Source organism: Trachurus trachurus, assembly GCF_905171665.1.
Source record: "Trachurus trachurus genome assembly, chromosome: 5".
NCBI classification, from domain to species: Eukaryota; Metazoa; Chordata; class Actinopteri; order Carangiformes; family Carangidae; genus Trachurus; species Trachurus trachurus.
In genome coordinates this window covers 35,043,960-35,063,293 of record NC_139896.1, presented here as the reverse complement: position 1 = coordinate 35,063,293, position 19,334 = coordinate 35,043,960, and the positions used below count along the sequence as shown (strand labels likewise).

The window sequence follows — 19,334 nt, the reverse complement described above, 5'->3', positions numbered from 1 at the left end:
ACACCCTGTCATTTGATTTCTGCAACCTCCATCTCTCCTCCCTCCATGCCCCTGTGGAGCAAAGCAACGGGCCCCTAATTCGACTATAACAAGCCCAGGATGGTATGTGACTTCTTCTGCCGTCCAGATACTGTACATAACATTGTCTGAGCAGCAGGGAGCTGTCAACAGCTCCAAGGTGAGCCCTTGGACACACACTAAGTGAACATACATACAGTACATGGAGGTCAAAGACTCACAGCTGTCAGAGCCACGGTGCCACAGGAAAGCCTTACACATTCAAAGGAAACAATGGACAGAGATAGCTGGTTGGAAATGATAAATATTCCCAGAGTGTGAATTATTATTACTCTGTTGTGTTTTTTTTTTTTTCTACCATGTAGAATTGCTTTTTTCTTTGCATCCAACATGTTTTTGGAGGCTGGAGACTGATGATGAATGACTGTGCTGGTCAGGAGGTTGTCGAGCTGCTGTGACAGCACAGATGGAACAAGGCAAATGCAATGATGTGTGTGTCATTCTGGGTGTCAGCAAAGGTCACATGTTGATTTGTGCCATGTGTCATCTCATGCATCAGTCTCCTCCCAAATGAGGCAGTCATTTCCAGGATGGTGTGTGTAGTATGTTGTGTGTGTGTGTGTGTGTGTGTGTGTGTGTGTGTGTGTGTGTGTGTGTGTGTGTGTGTGTGCTCTGCAGTTCCTATGTTGTCTACACGCAAAGAAATGGAATTACAGAGGTGTGTGTTTTTTTTTTTGACCTGCCACTCATCTGCGATATCTCATCCCACCATTGCACTGTGTACTGTTGCAGGAAATATACAGTATTCCTCCTGGTTCGCCTCTCGACTTCATCACGTCAGTGTCAGCAGCATGCTTTAAAGCATTTACCCTGCAGGAAATCAGCAGGTAACCTTCTTTCCTCTCCTCCTCCCTCCTATGTATACTCTCCGTAATCAATCATGTTGGTGTTTTAAACAGATCCCATATTAAAGGGATACGCCAACATTTTTTTTCGTGTCTTACCTCACTCCTGAGTCCATGACCAGCAGATAGACACCATCCTTTCGACTGTGCGTGCAGTAACAAGGGAGATAGAGCCGTATCGCCTGTAATTAGCTTAGCTCAAACGCTGGAAGTGTATAGGTAGTGTTAGCCTGCCTCCACCTAAAGTCATCAGAGACACTTCAGCAACTCTAAATGGAAACCGGCGGGCCGACTGAGCTGACAAAACTCTCCGGTAAGGCATCTTGAGTGGTCAATTCCGATAACGGGACGAGATCGGTCAAACGGAGGGTTCAAGCAAAGACGCTTTATTTTGGTTCAAGCTAGCTACATCGAGGGTAGGTTAGCTTCCTATTTCAAAGTAAAAGCACAAATTCTATCGTCATGGTTTTCTATATGTAAAGGGCATTGGGTGTTTTATTTTGTGAAACTAACCGGAAGTGCGTTGGTCACAACGGCTAGCTTGAGTAGCGCCGAATTCGTCTGAACAAAATTGTAAACAGCTGGTATTTAGACAAATTAACGACACACTGCTGATCTAAACGGCTACTTTCTCACCTAAACATGTTTGAAATGTCGATAAAGTGATATATTTACAGAGTTTAGAGCTAAAATGAAACCAGCTTCTGACTGCTGATTTCGGCTCAGGTAGGAGGCAGGCTAACACTACCTATGCACTATGCGTTTGAGCTAAGCTAATTACGGGTGATACGGCTCTATCTCCCTTGTTACTGCACGCACAGTCGAAAGGATGGTGTCTATCTGCTGGTCATGGACTCGGGAGTGACACGAAAAAATGTTGGTGTATCCCTTTAACACTAACAAGAATTGGACAGAAACCACACATCACAAAGGCGAGCTGATCTACACGAGCGGTCATATATCATCGGGAAAATATTCATTTTTAATGATTCAGGAGATAGATCTGCCTAGTGTAAAAGGTTTCATTTTTTGAAGGACTTCCTAGTCTGAAAAACTACATCCTTAAGAAACAAAAGGGGCATACTGTAGCACACAGCAGCGATCCAAAGTGAAACCTGCCCACCTGCCTCCAGCTCAGAGACGTGGATGGCCTCTATTCTCGGCACAGGTAAGGATAATAATGAGGAGCTATGGAGTGACGAGTCGAGCAAACAGAAGGAGAAGGTTATTTACATTACACTGCCAGAGCTAAAAGTGGGCTCGTTCAGAGCCACCGCTTCACGGGAAATATTGGGGTCATGCTGGCCTTAAGGAACAGTCCAGCTCCGCAGAGGAGTCAGAGGTGCACATTCATTAAAAATACATTTGTGACAGCAGAGTAACAAATGGCTGTGCCTGTGCTCTGGTCCTGCACACCCTCCCCACAGTCATTCATCATCTGCACTCATCGAACTACCAGGGCCATGTTCACTGTTCATTATTCTCTCTCTCTCTCTGAGTCTCTGTCTGGTTCCCTCACCGACTGCTTGAGGGAGAGAATAAAATTCTTAAGGTTATTTTGCTCCAAGAAAAAAGTATTTTAGGTGTCTTTAAGGGTCGTTCATGCCACATTTGAAGCTAAAGTTCATGGAGAGATTGTTCTTAACAGTTAAGACATGATACATTTTTGCTCCATTCACTTTGCAGCAGTTGCCAATGGATACACTTTCAGAGGATGTAGGTAGTAGAGGAAGAACCCTGCCTGCAAGGCTTCATTTCCTAACTCTTAAGTCTTCATCATCGCGTAATTGAGAAAGAAAACATTAAAGATAGAAGAGAATGATAAAGATAAGATGAAATGAAAGTTTAATGATCTCCATGGTAAAATTGGGTCACTGAAAAATGAATTTTTTACATTAAAAATACTACAATCAGAGCAAATAGAGCAGATTGGGATAAAACTACAGATGATTATATAATGAGGATGGAAATACAGTTAGCAGTCTTAACTATGCCTCACAAGATAATGAATCATAGAGAACTGCAGTGAGCTCCAGTGATTATAATGACGAAAGACGGATTTACAGGAGGGCTAAGTATATTTATCTGGATCTTTGATGTCATGTCAGCTACAGATTTATAACAGTCAGCCAGTACTGCTCACTGAAGGGTGTGGAGTTTGAAAGACCTGCACCTTGACCACGAAAGCTTTTATCAAAGTCACAATTCATTGCATTATCAGAAGTGTAGGATCCAGTCAATATCTCAACTTCAGACGCTTCAATAATAATCATAAACTTTACATATAGAGCACCTTTCATTTCATAAATTGTGTGGGCTCCACATAATGATTTAAGATTCACAACCTGTCTGTATCCGTATCTGTCAAGTCCCCAAACATTATCGACAGATAATACAAAATCTATTTAGTCTATATTTGCATTAGCTCTGAGGTCAGTTTTTACTGGCTCCAACATTCTGAGTTTTTCAACCCTGCTTTCTAAATAAATGTAATCTTGTTTGTAAATACATACCTGTGAGCCATTCTAATCGCTTCCAAGAAAAAGAAGGGGAAAAAAGCTCAAACTTTCATAGCCAGACTTTATTGGTAGCCAAATGTATTAGATCAGATATTAGACCACGTATGTTTTGGCACCACGTCATGTTTTACGATTTCATTCTCCGAGTGCAGCAAGCTTCAACTGGAGCTCCATGGCCAGCTATTGAACCACTCACCGTACAACTGATTATAAAATGCACACTTCACCTGCAGAGTCATCTGGTGCCCTACTTCATGCCCATTAAACACTCCTTTATATCCCCAGCTTCTTCATTGTAAACTGTTGTGACATGTATTTGTAGTTTAAAACTGAAACTTACTTTAGTCAGACTTTTCACAATCAGACCAGCTTTTAGACAATAATCAGTATTCTTACAGTGTTAACAAAAACTAAAACCAATCACTTCTTTGCTTAACGGCGAGGGAACTGCTGACCCCTTCTCTGCTCGCTGCTGTGGACTGAAAGATAATTGGAATCAATGTTGATGCCGTTATCACCAGTGACAGATGCACTAGGCAACAGTGTGAAAAGGTCAGAGGTTGAGCGAGCCCTCCCAGGGGGCTTGAGATGCTATAGAGGCATAAAAATGTCATTGCTGAATCAATTTCATGTGTGAACATTGGTTTTTATCTCCGAGGGGTTTCGAGGATGACTGCCTCTTGTAGTTGTCTTACTGTTGGTCACTGGGCCGCCTCCAGCACCAGGTAGGGGTTAAGTTAAGATGTCTGAGATAGAGAGAGGCTATTACTCCATCCCTTTTTTTCACAAAGGTATTCCTGCCCACATGAGGGATTCTTTCTCCTGTGCATCTGAACTCAAACACAGACATGTAGGTCAAGGCATGTCAATGTATTTTATCACTCAGTGCCCCTGTCGAGTATAATTGACCCAGGAGTCATAGCCAGGGGTTTCAATTTGACCCCAACAGCTGGCAGGGTCATATTTTATTCCCATATTCAGCCTACTCCTGGACATGTAAAAGGGAAAACATGCTATTTGCATTCATTTATTTATTTAATTTTGTAAAAAAGAGGAAAAAAAGTAATAGTAAGAGTCTGGGCTCGGTCTGAAAGCCTGAGTTATACAGAGGTTGTCTTTAAGAAAGAATGGAGTGCAAATCAGAAATAATTTAAATGAACACAGGAAAATGAGAAGAAAACAAAAATGAAGCTGTGCAGAAAAACCTCCATATGGGAAATATAATCTGTGTTAAATGATATTCTGAATTATAATGTCTAGTATTGATCCTGCATGATCATTTTAATAAAGAAGCAGAATATGGCGAGAAAATTGCATTGAATCTTTTGTCTAAGCACGACTTGAACTTGCTATTTCCAAGGCAATAGGGCCAAACCATTTCTCATATCCAGTTAATTTTCTATGAAATAATCATGAGGGTGTAAATGTTGTTAAGTTTTACTATCATAGCTTTTCTTAGGAATAAACAGAAAAAAAAATCAATTGGCCAATTTGATTTGAGAAATATTGGTCACCTCTAGATACAGTTCTAGTCGTGTTGAAAGTCTGCAGTTCTGAGGCCGACAAATTCATTCCTTCACCACCTCTCCTCTCCTCTCCGGGGATCGTCACTAATGCAATAACAGAGGTGACAAATTGAGTTCCTTTTATTGCAGTGAACAACAATAGCAGCAAGTGAGCGTGTCCTTGGCTCTCAGGAATCACATGAGTGAGTCTGAGGATGTGTCAAACCTGCATGTATGCAAGACTCAGGAGAGCTAGCCCAGCGGCTCCTTATTAATCAACAGCTTGTTGGGCGGCTGGCTTCTTCCTTCACTTCCCACCTTCTCCACCTGCACCCCCACTACCCTCCTACTCCATCTCTCTTCCACACCCTGTTTTTTTTTTTTTTCACTGAAGCCACAGCCACTCTGCTCTGGAGCTCAGCACAAATGAATCATTAACACAGTTTGGCTGTTAATTAAGACCTCTCCCCCACACTCTGACAAAGGGAAAGCAAGAGAGCACAATAGGATTCAGCCTATGGAAATCAGGATTTAAAAAAAGAGAAGAAAAAAGAAAGGAGATGCACTGATTATTGTGAATATTTTAACAGCTAATTCTGTTACCCTGCTTTTGGCTAATTTGGCCTCATTACTAAAACATCTCACCCTGTCGCAGCTGGTGGTAGCAGCACAGCCAGGCCGGTGCAATGAACTTACTACGGTAGAATTAATGATGACGACCCACTGTTGCAGACAGACAGGCAGAAACTGAAAATAAAGCAAAGCAAGGTAACAGGAACAAGAGGACACAAACTGGCATGGACAAACAATCTGGCAACTGACTGGAGGGAAGGGGGGCTGGGAGGCACACAGTCAACGGTAAATCCTAAATTAAAATGCATTAATGCCAAAATACCATTGAAACACTCTTTTTAAAATTTGTGACCTTTGGAATGTTTTTATGCCTTACGTGAAGCACTTTGAATGCAAAGTTTCTCCCGTCTCCGCCATGTTTTTGGTTATTCTGGCGTGGTTTCAACTAGGAAAGATCCGACTTCCGACTTTCTAACGCAGCATGGAGACAAATTGAGGGAAATGGGGAACAGGTGTGTAGGAAGTAGGGAACAGGTGATGAGAGGGTCTGGGAGCAGGTTGACATCTGGTGAGCTGGTGGATTGGACAGGAGTAATGACACGCCTGGGATGAAATCGACTTAAATCTAATTTAAATTCTAATTCTGAGAAACCTGCTTAAGAATCATATAATAAATTACTACAAGCTTGTTTCCTCTCTTTACATGCACTGCTGTTGTTTTTGCAGTGTGTGCAGTGTCTGTGTAAAGTTTCATTGTAGTAGGAGTGAAGGAAAAAAATATAGATATTAGAGCTCATTTGCATATTCAAATTCATTTTCAAAGAAACTTGTAATACAAAACATTTTACTTATAGATACTTTCATTGTGTGGAGTCTCATTGTGATAGGAGTAAATGAAAAAAAAAGGCCCATTGGAGTGTATCTTGGATTAAATTAAACATATTTCCCCAACTAGGATTTCTTAGGACTTTTAGTATATTGTTCTGGACACCTCAAAGAAATTATGTATGGTGAAAAAATTATATTATAATTAGTCGTAAAATGCTATTTTGCCTGGACTATAGGCCTGTAGGCCTAGCAAATAACATAATTCTTTTAGGAAATTGATAGTACTAGGGAACGAAATTACACTGATTACAGCATTAAGTCTAACTGCAAGGATGCTGGGGTCAATTTGGGATCTAGGTCATAGTTTTGTAATTTTGCAGTTTTCCTTTATGGACAAACTAACTTTTCACTCAGTCTCTCCCCTCAGCCTCCAGCCTCCACGCCCAAACTGCTTTTCTAGGAAGAAGTACATTAACATTCATCAGTGCACCACCGACACCATTTGCTCTCAGAAGTGATGGGTGTGTAACCTTTTATGAGGCCACTTTTGGTGCTGATCCCAGTGCAGACTGACATGGAAATATGATGTTTACTGTTGATATTTGGACAATTAAAATCACTGGGCTTCTGCACTCTGATGTGCTGAACGTGCAGCACTTATGACGCTGTCAGGGGAATATCAGTGTTGATGCATGTGTGCAAGACTGCTGCTGCTGCAGTAATAACATTTCCATTCATGCTTTGTTAAGAGGCCCATGAGGTTCTACATAAACAGATGACAAGGCTGCTACCTCAAGGGCTCGTAGCTCCACTGCCTACACACTTGAGGACAATAGACCACTCAGGCTAACCAGAGTTATTACCTCGCAATAATGAAAGCCGTCAGGGACACAAACCTTAACTGCAAGTTCACATTCTGTGTACTACGTCAATGCTTTATGTAATTTATTGAGAAGCACTTGGGGTAGGTGTGGATGACATATGAAAATCAGGTGTTTTTGCAACTCTAATTACTCTTGTTAGATTTTCAATACAAGAGGCAGCATACAGAAAATAAATCTTTGTTATAATGAGCCCTGTTTCAGAATTTTAAGGGGGAGACACTAGAGGTGAATAGGGTAAACATTCTAAATAACAGATATCACCATGAAACTTCCCAAGATTATCACTCACATTAAGACAAATATTTTTTGTATTACAAGTTTTGTCAAATTTTATGTTTAAATGTGAAAATGAGACAATATCTGATGAAATATGCGCTAATTTGCATACATTTCCAGAACCGAAATCTGAAAAATGGATAAAGCCACTTTCAAAATTCTCGTTTTATTTTGTTGACATATTAGAGTCAGGAGTTTTTACAGAGGGGATTTTGGATATCTCTTTTTATCACTTTGTAAAAAATACTGTCACTGGCCCTAAAAAAAAATCTAATTTCGCCTTGTTTTTAGGAATAAAATGTTGTATAAATCAGGCTTTGTATGATATATCAACAATCCCCTCTGTAAAAAAAAACCTTCAGAATATAGACAGGAATAAAACTGGAAGGTTTGGTGTCTCTAAGTGCTGCTGAAGTGGAGATTTCGGGCTCAGAGTCTGAGGAAAAACTCATTTTGAGAAAAGAGCCTACATCATTGTTCAGGAGTGAGAGAGCTTTACAATGATACCTGACATGACATGAGTCAGACAACAGGCACAGCACAGTATGTCACAGTAGTTTTGGTGAATTTAGGAAAAATCTACCAACAAAAGAGACAGAATGAAGTAAAATAACCACCTTAATGTGGATGTTCTACCATTTCTTTTGACTTTTCTGAAAGAATACATGTTAAGGAAGAAAAATAGCCCCAAATCTGTTTTGGCCTGTGTCTTTTTCAAGCTGAGTGTACAGGTGCTGTTGTAGTGTGTTTCATAGCTGGTGGCTGAGATGGCAAGTTTTAGTACTCACTGAAAATGGGTTAAGACTGAAGGTGGTATATGGTCTCTGACAAAATGCACATTGGAGAGCAAAATAAATAAATAATGGGGTAGTAAACAAAACAAGAAATGCAGGAAGATGAATGTCTTGTCTGGCTGGATAAATAAAAGCAGGGAGATAAAGAGATCTAGAGGGGCAGGGTGAAAGTAAACAGAGGTGTGTGACTGAGGAGAAGAATGAAAAAAACATCCCTGAGAGACAAGTGGAAAGAGAAAAATGTGAGAGCTTGTACAGCCAGTCTCAGAATGCATCAAATTAGTGAGTATGCAAATGTCAGATAAATGATTCTTCACTCCAGTGTTCCTTGCAAAAAAAAGGGCTTATTTGACAAATGGTCTACATTGTTCTTCTTTATTTCTAAGAAAAAAGAACGTAACACTGTCCTGCGTAACATCTTAAATAGGTGCCGACCTTGAAATGAAAAGGCAACAACAACAAACACTCATGTTGGAAAACCAAAATTGAATGTGACAAATACTGTATGGTCAGTCGTGGAAAAAAAAAAAAGAGAGAGATTAAGGCAGCATGAAAACATTCAGTCCACACATTTCTTAATCTCTCTTTTATAATCTCAGTAGTGTTGGTAGTAGTAACAGTCTTTACACATTCTTTTTTTTACTTTGTGCCTTTTCAGTCCATTGCCTTACAGAACAAATGTCAATAACAACGTTTGCCTTGCATGAGATTATGACCATCTTTTCAGGGGGATCCTTCAACAAATGAAATAGTGTAAGGGAATGCATCTTTTCATTTTCAACATCTTCATATTCGCCAGTCGATGTTAACAGCTTCTAAAAACAGCTTTTCAGCATGGTATCAAGACCATGGGAGTTCATTAAACACTATATGGTGCCTGCTTCACCACAGTGAAATATGATCTTGTTCTAACAGGATGTAATGAAGCTCTGACTGTCCTGTACTTTTAAAGACTCTTCTGAATTGCCTGCTCCTGCTGTAAAAGTGAAGCCAACCAAATGTTGCTGTGTTTCTGCGGGTTTCTCTCAATCCACAGCCAACAACATGATTGTTTTTCATTTATCACCAATATAAAGTGGGACAAACTAAAGTTGCACGTTCTGACCTTGTGTCCACGTTATCACAGAGCGCTGCGAGTGGCAGGATGTGGTGCAGCAGTGACTTAGTATGGAATAAGGTCATTATTTACATTAGATCAACGCATAATCACATGAGCTATGAAAGCAAATAAGGTGCTTCCCATGATCATTCCCATAACGTGACCGGATTAGTTACCACATCTCTGTTCAGTCCAACAAACTCATTGCGATTTGAAAACAGGAAGTTCAAATCTTTCAATAGAGAAGTGAATGTAAAAAAAAATCCACGTCATGCAACAGCCCAGTAAAGTCTGCAGCCACAGTGTCCGATTTCCTTTCCTCCACCAGCTGTAACTCTTGTTTCATTGACAGTGAGAGAGCACACTCTTCATGCAGTGTTCAATGAATATTATTCATTAACCATGAGCACTAATGGCAGTGCAGCTGTGAATGTGTCAAGGTGTGAAACTTAAAATTTGTGATGTGGAAGAAATCTCCATACCTCTAACAGAACAACAGTTCAGTTCAGTATGTGGTCTGTGATTTAGTGAAGGATCTACATAGTCTCCATCACTAATGTGTCAGTAATTGTAAAAAATGACACAATTAAAATTGTTTAAAGTAAGAACATTTTGTTCTTTTTATACACAAAGAACTGATCGTTTCTTGATCATTAAAAAAACTTCACATCTCTCTCTCTCTATTAAATGTATTTCTCATAATTACACAGCTACATGACACTAGTCTTGATTTGGATTTAGCATAGATCAGCATCAAGTTGATGAACTGCAACTCAAGTTTTGGTCTTTGTGTCTTCAACTCAGTTGAAGGATTTCACAGCTCTTATTATAGCTGCAAAAATACAAAAGGCACAAGGCAGCTTTAAGCATCACTGTACGTTAAAGCAAAGTCTAACTTGAAAATAAATTCATACTGCATTCAATGAATATTTCATAATTTACAGAATACAAAGAGAAATAACTGTTAATCTCTGTAACTTGTACAAAAAGTAACAAAAGGTCCTGCACACACAGTTCTGTTCAACACCTTTTCCGCTAAAAATAGTAGTCAGTAAAAACAGTAACACAGTATGAGATAGGTAGAGCAGTTTTTCCCTCTGTATTTATTCAGCAGTGATGTGCCAACTCAGCAAAAGAAACAAACAGAAATCATTCCCACCTTTGAAGAAAAAAATAAAAAGGGATTAATTACACCACATTTCACTCTAAAACCCAAACAGAATAATGATTTACCATAATAAAAGGTATTCAATTTTGTTTTCAGTGCTGCAACCTGCAGCCGGCCGACTGTACAAAACAAATGCACTGAGCTAGAATTGATCCTGAAAACTGTCCCTGAGCACTCGCACTGCTGCATAAAAGAGTCAGAGGGAAAACACTGCCTGCTTCTCTCAGTATGTGCGGGCTCCCGCTTTGCTGTCCTGGGCCTGGTTGAAGGGATTGGCCGGGCCAGAAGACTCATCCTGCTGGTCAATGGACTGGTAGGCGTCTCTGTTCCGTGATACGGACGGGAAACCTGCAGACACAGGCCCAAAGTCACAATCCCTGCCAAGCAAATGTACTGTTTTATTCATAAACACGTCTAATCAAGGCTCTTGTTTTGGAGAATGGACTATTATTGATGCATAATAAAACAGTTTTCACAGAGAATGAATCATTAGAAAGCTTCTATACAACTTTCTCTAATGTTTTTTCCACACCCACTACTTCTCCTAACACACAGATTCATGATACACTTGGGCAGATTTGTTATCTTGACTCGAGTATCTGGCCTCCTCTGGATAAATATAGATTATAATGCTGGAAACTGTTTTTGCCAAGCACACACTGTGGAGCTGATGAATGCTACACCATGAAAACATCAGATTGCATGCAACGCATCTCTGTGAGTGGTGCTGTGAAACTGTTTACACTGGAAACCTGTGCATACAAGTTCTTGGCCACATTGTAAATCATAATGAATTCTATGAAGGCAGTGGAGTTATAATCTCTCTGAAACGTCTTCCAAGACTTCCCATGATACACTACAAATAGCCATGGCCAGAATAACAATGCTGTGGAAGTTCAAAGGCCCAAGTCTTGGGATGGCCTGGTGATGCATTTCTGGGGCAAACATGTATCAGTGCTATCAAACAATGTTTTGATCATTTCAAAATCAAAAACAATTGATTTTATTTTTGTTATATCCAACTAAAAAGTATAAAGTCATGATTTTAAAGAACTGCTTCATGTTGGTCTTCTACCAAGTGTGCATACATACAGTACATGTTGCATTCATTGTCTATTATGAGTCAACATTATGTTGACTTTAATTAGGCTGATTTGAGAATGTGCACCATCATGCAGCCCTGCTTTAAATATATGCAAACAGAAAACACAGCCACTAATGAGGCGTCTGGAGAGTGGAAATATGAATAAAACATAGATGCAAAGTTGCAGAAACATATAAACATACAATAAAGTAGCCATGAATACCAACATATTATACTGACAAACACAGGAAAGCAGTGGGAAGAGAACTGATGAAGATGGGAACATACAGATGAAAAGCCAAAGAGAAAGGAAAATTTAACATGGACAATATAATAATCCGTAAGAAAAATACCATGGAGAAAAAAAAAAGGTATTTTTCTTTTTTTTATGCTGCCGCCTGATTTGTGATCTTACTTCCTGTATGGAAGGGGATGGGAGAAGATGACTGGAGGAGAGAAATGGTAAAAAGGAAGCCAGGAATCAATAGCGGCGGCCAATAAAGGCACTGTCAGCACTATCCGTAGTGCATCGACTGTCCACAGAGGTCTCTAAGTCTGAGAGGTCGAAGGTCAGCAGGGGAGAAGAGAAGAGAGGAGAAGTAAAATGGTCAAAACATAACAAGAACACCACAAGACAACACAAGTGTTCGCTTACAGAAAACATGACAGTGCAGTGTGACAGACTGACAGAGCAGGAATGATGACATGCAGGAAAAAAGGGAAAATTGGGTTTGGAGAAATTCTTACATGACACAGCTGGGAAAATATAAGACTGTATAAGGCTATAGGAATGCATTGTAGGCCTTTAAGTGTTCTGGTGTCCCTCTGCCATCATGGTAACTCATTTTACCAATACCACCAATATAAGCAATAACTTCTGCAACAATGTGTCCACAATGTCAGAGAGAGGTCAACAAAAGAGTTTACACAGCTGAAATGACACCTATCATGTAACTAAGGCTGGTCCTCAAATGAACGAGGCTTTTAACAGAGCCATAGCCAAATTAATATATGTGAAGACAAAAAAGACACAATGCCTCTAAAGTTCCTTGTTACTGCAGGATTTAGCTAATGACTACTGTACAGTATGATCAGGTAAAACTGTAATTTCACTCTATGCCAACCCTGTATGGATGCTAATTGCTAAATATATAAACACACTATTAATACATGGCACTATCTAAGGTAAGAGGTCTGGTTAGGTTCGCTGAAGGATAATCCTTTCCAAATTCAAAATTAGCTGCTAACATTAGCCTACATGCTAATTAGTGGCACGACCTTGGATCACACACAAGGCATGAAACTGTAGCTACACAGTGGCTGTACTAGTATTGAACAGAGGTGTTTTAGCATGTGTAATCCCATACAAAAAAGTAATAATAGGACGGTATAGTACAACATAGTAGCCTTTAGTATAGTTAGTTTTAGAATGGTATAATGACAAGATTTTGAGCAATGACACTCAAAACAATTGCTCTTGAATGTAGAGCCCCCCACTACAGAGCTTCAGCATGTTGACAGGCCTGATGCTATGTTGCTAAGATGTAATTGGACAATAGCAACTTGGGGTGATTTGTTTGGTCTATTCAATTAAAAGCAAATGGTTAATTGCTTGTTCTTGAAGCCCTTCTTGTAAAACTAAAACACACAAACCTAGAATTTAAAGACAAAAATGCTGCCAATCAACATTCAAGGAGCGCTGGATATGGGAAATCAACAATTCACTCAGTCATGTCCCTGATTAACTGCATCCGACAGTGCTCACAACAGTGGGGGACCATGTTAATGCCAGCTATGCAATCAGGCCGCAATTAAAACACACATTGTCTGAAGCTAACATTAGCTACATTTATCAGTCTAATGGATGTGCCTGCTGTGTGTGTGTGGTGCTAAAGTAAAACCACAGCGAGAACAGGTTCATCAATATTCAATTATCCTCCGAACAGGCAAATCAAGACATGCATTTCATCAACTACAATATTAGGTGGAAATGCAGGAGAATTTCCATTACATTTCCCTGTGTGCAGTGTAATAAGTTACTATTCTAGCTGACAAGATCACAAAAACCTTGTGTTTAGCGTTACACTCCCACATCCTGGTTTGTTTTTTCAGATTGTATCTTATTCTTCTTTTTGTAAAGATACACAATTGGACAAGAAACAGCAAACATCCCTGTATGGAGCCACTCTGAATACTACCATTAAATCAAACACAAGGGTGTTCATTCATATACATGTGTAACATTTTAAGGATTCAAGACTCCTGCACAGCTCAGAGGGATTCCTGATGGTGAAGCTCTCTGCGGAGCGAGTCCAAGTCCACAAATCAATGGCCACACATGTTTAATCAAAAAATATATTGAGTGTCTCCTGACTAGTCAGTGGAAGACGGGTACTTATCATTTGCTACATAGTCACTGGTGCGCCGTCCAGTGCAGATGCATCTCGACCTCTTTTCGCATCAATCTTGAACTATTTTTCTATCATACCAGATCACACATTTTTCAGCCTCCATGGGTCTAATAAGTTTCTCCATGCAGTAACTGGTAGCCAGGATGACACACATACGTTACAAACAACTTGTGGAGAAATGATTTCCATGCCCCAGCCGAGTTGCAGCTAAGATATTTCATTGCATTTAAGGTCTTGTGACTGCAACTAATTTGCTTGACTGTGGAATCATCTGCCAGTGGTTTAGCACAGAGACTTCCCAGTTTGTGCTGCACTTGGCAGGCCTTTCATGACAAACAGCATAAAACAACACAGGGAGGATCTCAGAGCGCCCCTGGACACATGCATCACACCGTGCCTCAAGCTTTAGTCACACTCCAGGCTGGGGATCAATTTTTGTGGGAAGTAGAACCTAAAACCTCACATATCTTAGATAATTTCTCAACAACGTGTACTGGCTAGAAAGAATTAGTTTCCCGTGTCATTTCCCTCTCAAACTGGAATCGGATCATAGTTGGTTTACTGGCTGTAAATTCTAATCAACTGCTGAATAAGATTGCACTTGATCGTCATTGCCTCGTGTGTTACGAGTTTTATTTATACTTTTAAATATGAGTTACATTTGTACATTCCTATGTTCCATCATGCTACCTCTGACATGTGTGTTAGGCTGTGTGTGACTGACTGTATGTGTATGGTGGATTGTAGAAACTGAATTGCCCTGCTGTTACTGTTACTGTTACTGAATATCATCAAGTTTACTTTATAGTCAGTGTTTAGATCACAACTAAAAATGTGTTTCATAACTAGCCTCTGACACATGACAGCACCTTTAAAAACGGACAAACATCTTCAGTTACTGTACTCGAGCCTACGCCCTCTGTCTGGTGGCACTTACCAAAGTTGATGTTGTAATCTCCTCCACGCTCGCGGTACATTTGGTAAACAAAGAAGCAGGACACAGGTTTGAGCAGCAGGTTGAGGATGGCCATTCCTGCACTGAAGCGAAACACGTCCCTTCGCGCTTCTGCTGCATAGTCATTCAGCGGGTAAAAGATCCCAAAGTGGATGATGTCGGTCAATATTGTCACAATCATCCCAATTAGAAACTACAGGGAAATAACAACAGAGAGAGAGAGAGAGAGAGAGAGAAGTCTTGAGAGAAGTCCACACACAGTGTGGCAGGCTTTTAGAATGACTGTGACAATCAATGTGAAGTGTACACATCCATGAAATTACTGAGAGAAAGTGTCTTTGTAACATCCTGCATGTGCAAACCTCTAGTAAAGAAGAAAATGTCTTTCTGAGGGAAAACAGGGTTAAAAAAAAGTATAAGAAAAACATGGTGCGTGCAAGTTCTACTGTAATTCATAAAAACGTGAAAACCAAAACGATCCAATTCCTCTATAACATCACAGATGCATTTAGTTGACTAAAAGGTCACCTGAAAACATACTAGACAGTTGAAAAAGCAAAGCCCTGAAAAGAAAAAGAAATAGAAATAGCAAAGCCCTGAGTTAATGCTAAAAATATTACAGTAGATTACTTTGTTCATTTCATTTATCTTTCAAGGACCATGCATGAAAAAGCATTTTCACACTTTGTTTCAGATTATAGTAAATACAGCAATACAGTAACAGAGTTCAAAATATCCATTACAATATAAATACACACAAAATAACATGTAAATATAGAAATGTGGGGCATTTGGTGTTGGTTTCTCTCATTAAAACTCAGCGTTGACTCTATGGTCAATCAGGGCTGAAATGAGCCAGACATACTGCATGTATGTGGTTGGCGCTGTGCTGTCAATAAAGTTAATAGGCTAGAATGGTAGTTTCAGGTGGGTCCAATTAAATACTTTTACAGCATTTAAAAAGAATTTCACTGCCAACAATGTGGGACCTTATACATTCACTACAAAAAATTCCTCCTTTGTGGTCACATCTCAATGAAAACATCTTTCACAGGTTCAAACCAGAGACAGATGAATCAGTCACAGTCACAAGTCTCATTGAAAGTAGACGGCAGGTTTTTCTACAGATGCATGTCCTACATCAAAGAGAGAAACACACCATTGTAGTCAGTTCTGACAACGACCAAGGTTTAATCTAAATTCCTCTGTTGCACAAAGCTTTCCATTTTCTTCTTCATCTTAAACGCAACAGATTTCAACCATGAAATGTACATGCAGTAAAATCTTAAAGCAGTACAGACATGCTACAGTGCCTCAAAGTGTGGCAGGACTTCAGTGCTTGAGCTTACTGGTCAGTAGATGACTGTTGGAAACATAGCTCTTAGTTCAGAGTTGTTAGCTCTAAAATATTGATCCAAAACTGTTCAGTACATTACAGAAATCTACAGCGAAACACAAACTAAAACCATCACTAAAGCTCAACAAAGTCTATACAGCACTTTTTTGTAAACTGACAACCATGAAAGCCTCGGCCTCTGTTCTATGTGCTGAATGGAGGGCTTTCCCTCTCAAAGGGACACTCACAGATTGTCCCAGATTCCACAGACAAATAGGTTAGCACGGGTACACAGTGGTGCGCCTATAGTTAGACTCCTGTACGTGTCACATGATGTTAAGGTTACAGCCGGCGTGAAGGAATCAAGGCAAAGACTCACCATGAGCACAGCATCAATGGAGTCCCTCTGCGCGATGGCCCAGACCCCGACGGCTAAAACAGCGAAGTTCCCCCAGGAGTAGGAGAAGGGCAGCCATGCCATGCATCCCCTGAAGGAGACACACACAAGTCAGACCAGACAGATTCTTACACATACTTCAAGAATGATGCTTGATTACACAAAAGCACTGGACGTGGAGGTAAATACGCCTGGATGAAGTGTGTGAGTCAGTCTCTGAGTGTTTGTGTGCCAGAGGAGGAGAGAAATTCCCCAGGTCTGCGAAAGAAAACCTGTGCTCATACTCACCATACTGTAAGCAGCCAGTGCACCAGTACTATGGCCTGTGATAGAGAGCAAAAGACAGAGTTAAAATGACATATTGATATTTCAGTGTACAGCTGGAACAAAATAAAATAATAATAATAATAATCAAGCCCCAACGAGGAGACACATGATCAGTTATTTACCGCCCAAACAGCTCCAGCTGCTCTGTTTTATATCATTGTAAACTGAACCTCTTAGGGTTTTAGATGTTGGACAAACAGAGACATTTGAAGATAACACCTTGGACTTTAAGAATCTGTCACAGATACAATATTTCACTAGTTCTCAATAAGACCGAGTAGTTAATCACTTAGTCCAATTTTCTTTTGCTATTATGGAAATCATTGTTAGCTTGCAGCCTTTGTTCAATCTTTATGAGCTCACAAACCTCACAAACAGACAGACACTTGAGAGTTAAATGTGAAGCATGTGACAGGCTGAATAAGAGGTGCTCAAACTGCTTTTAAACCTCAAAGGCATAATTCAGTTTAATGGTTTTCCTTTTAAAGATTATGGCATGACACGCAGACACCACCTCACTTAATGTGTGTTCCCTACAGAGACATCAGTAGCCCTGATAGATTAGTGGAGAAATCACACTGACAAGATATCATTCACTTTGTGCGATAAATAACCTGACAACTTCAAATTCACTGCATCAGTTCTGATATAAACTCCCATGATGCCATTTACTCCACAGGCCGCTGTTCTTCACTTTAAATGCGACTGTGTATACACTGCTAAGCTATTTTTTGAAAGCAACAACCACTGAGTAACTTTACCTTCCATTACAACTCAACAAAATCCCAGCAACACAAACACAGTGCACTGGTTGACTGTCAGCTGAGTCTTAAATAGAAATGGGTAGTTTCCACACAGAGGAATTACCAGTTACGAATTGAGCAACAATGTCGGCATCAACAAACAAGCCAAGGCCAGTCTTTGTTAAAGACTCTTCAAAGACAGGCAGTCATGAACACAACAACACCAGAAAGTGAACAACAGCCTCACCTTTAGATTTATGGCAGGGATTTCCATAATAGGCTGTTTGGTCCAGGCAGCTCTACCTTGATCCGATTCAGTGCTTCAACTTGTTGAGATGCCTCATGAAAAAAAGTGGCAGATTTGTTCTTCTTACACAAACTTCTCTGCAAGGCTCCTCCTCCCCTCAGCTCAGCCTGCAAACACAAACCATGTGACATCAACCTGACTGTTTCCCATGTGACTCCCACCCTCCTCATCCATCTCTCCCTCCCCTCCTCCTCCCCCTCCCCCCTCCCTTCCCCTTCTCAGCTTTCAGTATGTGAGTGTGGTGTCCCACCAGTGGTTCACTATGAATGATCAGGAATGTTGCATGTCTGATTTGAACATTAAGTAAAAAAAAGAAAAGAAAAATCTGACTGACTGCTCAGTTGCTCAGCTAAACCGACAGATACAAAATATACAATTCTACAATTCACATTTTAAAAGAAATATAATTATATTTTACTGTCTTTACTTGTCTGACTAATGAGATAACATGCCAAGCAGCAGTTCGATATCAAGTATATGCACATGTTAAATAAATTATATATATATATATATATATAGACCAGTTGTCATTTTCTGCAAATTGATGCTCTAAATTACTATATTTTTTTATTTCAAATTTGGGAGAAATGCTGGAAGTAGTTCGTAGAAAAAATCAGAAGTGTTCATTATACTCAAACACATACGTATATACACAGAGATAAGAAGAGTCTGTCTGTCTGTCTGTCTGTCTGTCTGTCTGTCTGTCTGTCTGTCTGTCTGTCTGTCTGTCTGTCTGTCTGTCTATCTATCTATCTATCTATCTATCTATCTATCTATCTATCTATCTATCTATCTATCTATCTATCTATCTATCTATCTATCTATCTATCTATCTGAATGTTTCCTGTAAAAATAAAAGCACAGATATAGTATGTCTGATACATGTTTTTCATATGCATGTCCTCATATATCCAGAGGATGTGTATGTGTGATCATACTGTAATATGCCCTCTTAGACTCCTCAATGTCTCCATAGAATTTCATGAAATCTAACCAGCAGGTCCTGAACATGGATCAAAGTGATGGACTCATAGACAGACATCGGCATCTCTAGAAAACATCAATGTCCAGTTTTTGGTGTGAGGCCTTAAAACCAGAGTGTTCAGCAGTTCAACAGGAAATCTGCATTTCTACATTTCTTCACTAAAGCCGCCTCAACAGTTCTGGCTGGTAGCCCACTGTAAAGGCCCATAAGGAACTATACT

General features: G+C 39.9%; 1 protein-coding gene across 3 annotated transcripts; it reads right to left on the bottom strand.

Annotated features, from left to right (window-relative positions):
* Window positions 1–8,661: 8,661 nt before the first annotated feature.
* Window positions 8,662–18,212, bottom strand: agtrap (angiotensin II receptor-associated protein). Of its 3 annotated transcripts, none has more exons than XR_014595358.1 (6): window positions 18,070–18,212; window positions 17,041–17,075; window positions 16,735–16,843; window positions 15,002–15,212; window positions 8,757–10,917; window positions 8,662–8,704 (listed from the first exon to the last, which is right to left on the bottom strand). XR_014595358.1 is itself a non-coding variant. In XM_083971008.1 (5 exons), exons 1-5 carry the CDS (start codon window positions 18,094–18,096, stop codon window positions 10,793–10,795), a joined length of 507 nt encoding a protein of 168 aa, XP_083827134.1. In that variant the 5' UTR covers window positions 18,097–18,212; the 3' UTR covers window positions 8,662–10,792. The 3 variants fall into 3 exon arrangements, 1 of the variants encoding a protein (XP_083827134.1); XR_014595359.1 differs by having other exon boundaries at window positions 8,662–8,709; window positions 8,763–10,917; XM_083971008.1 differs by having other exon boundaries at window positions 8,662–10,917.
* Window positions 18,213–19,334: the final 1,122 nt, after the last annotated feature.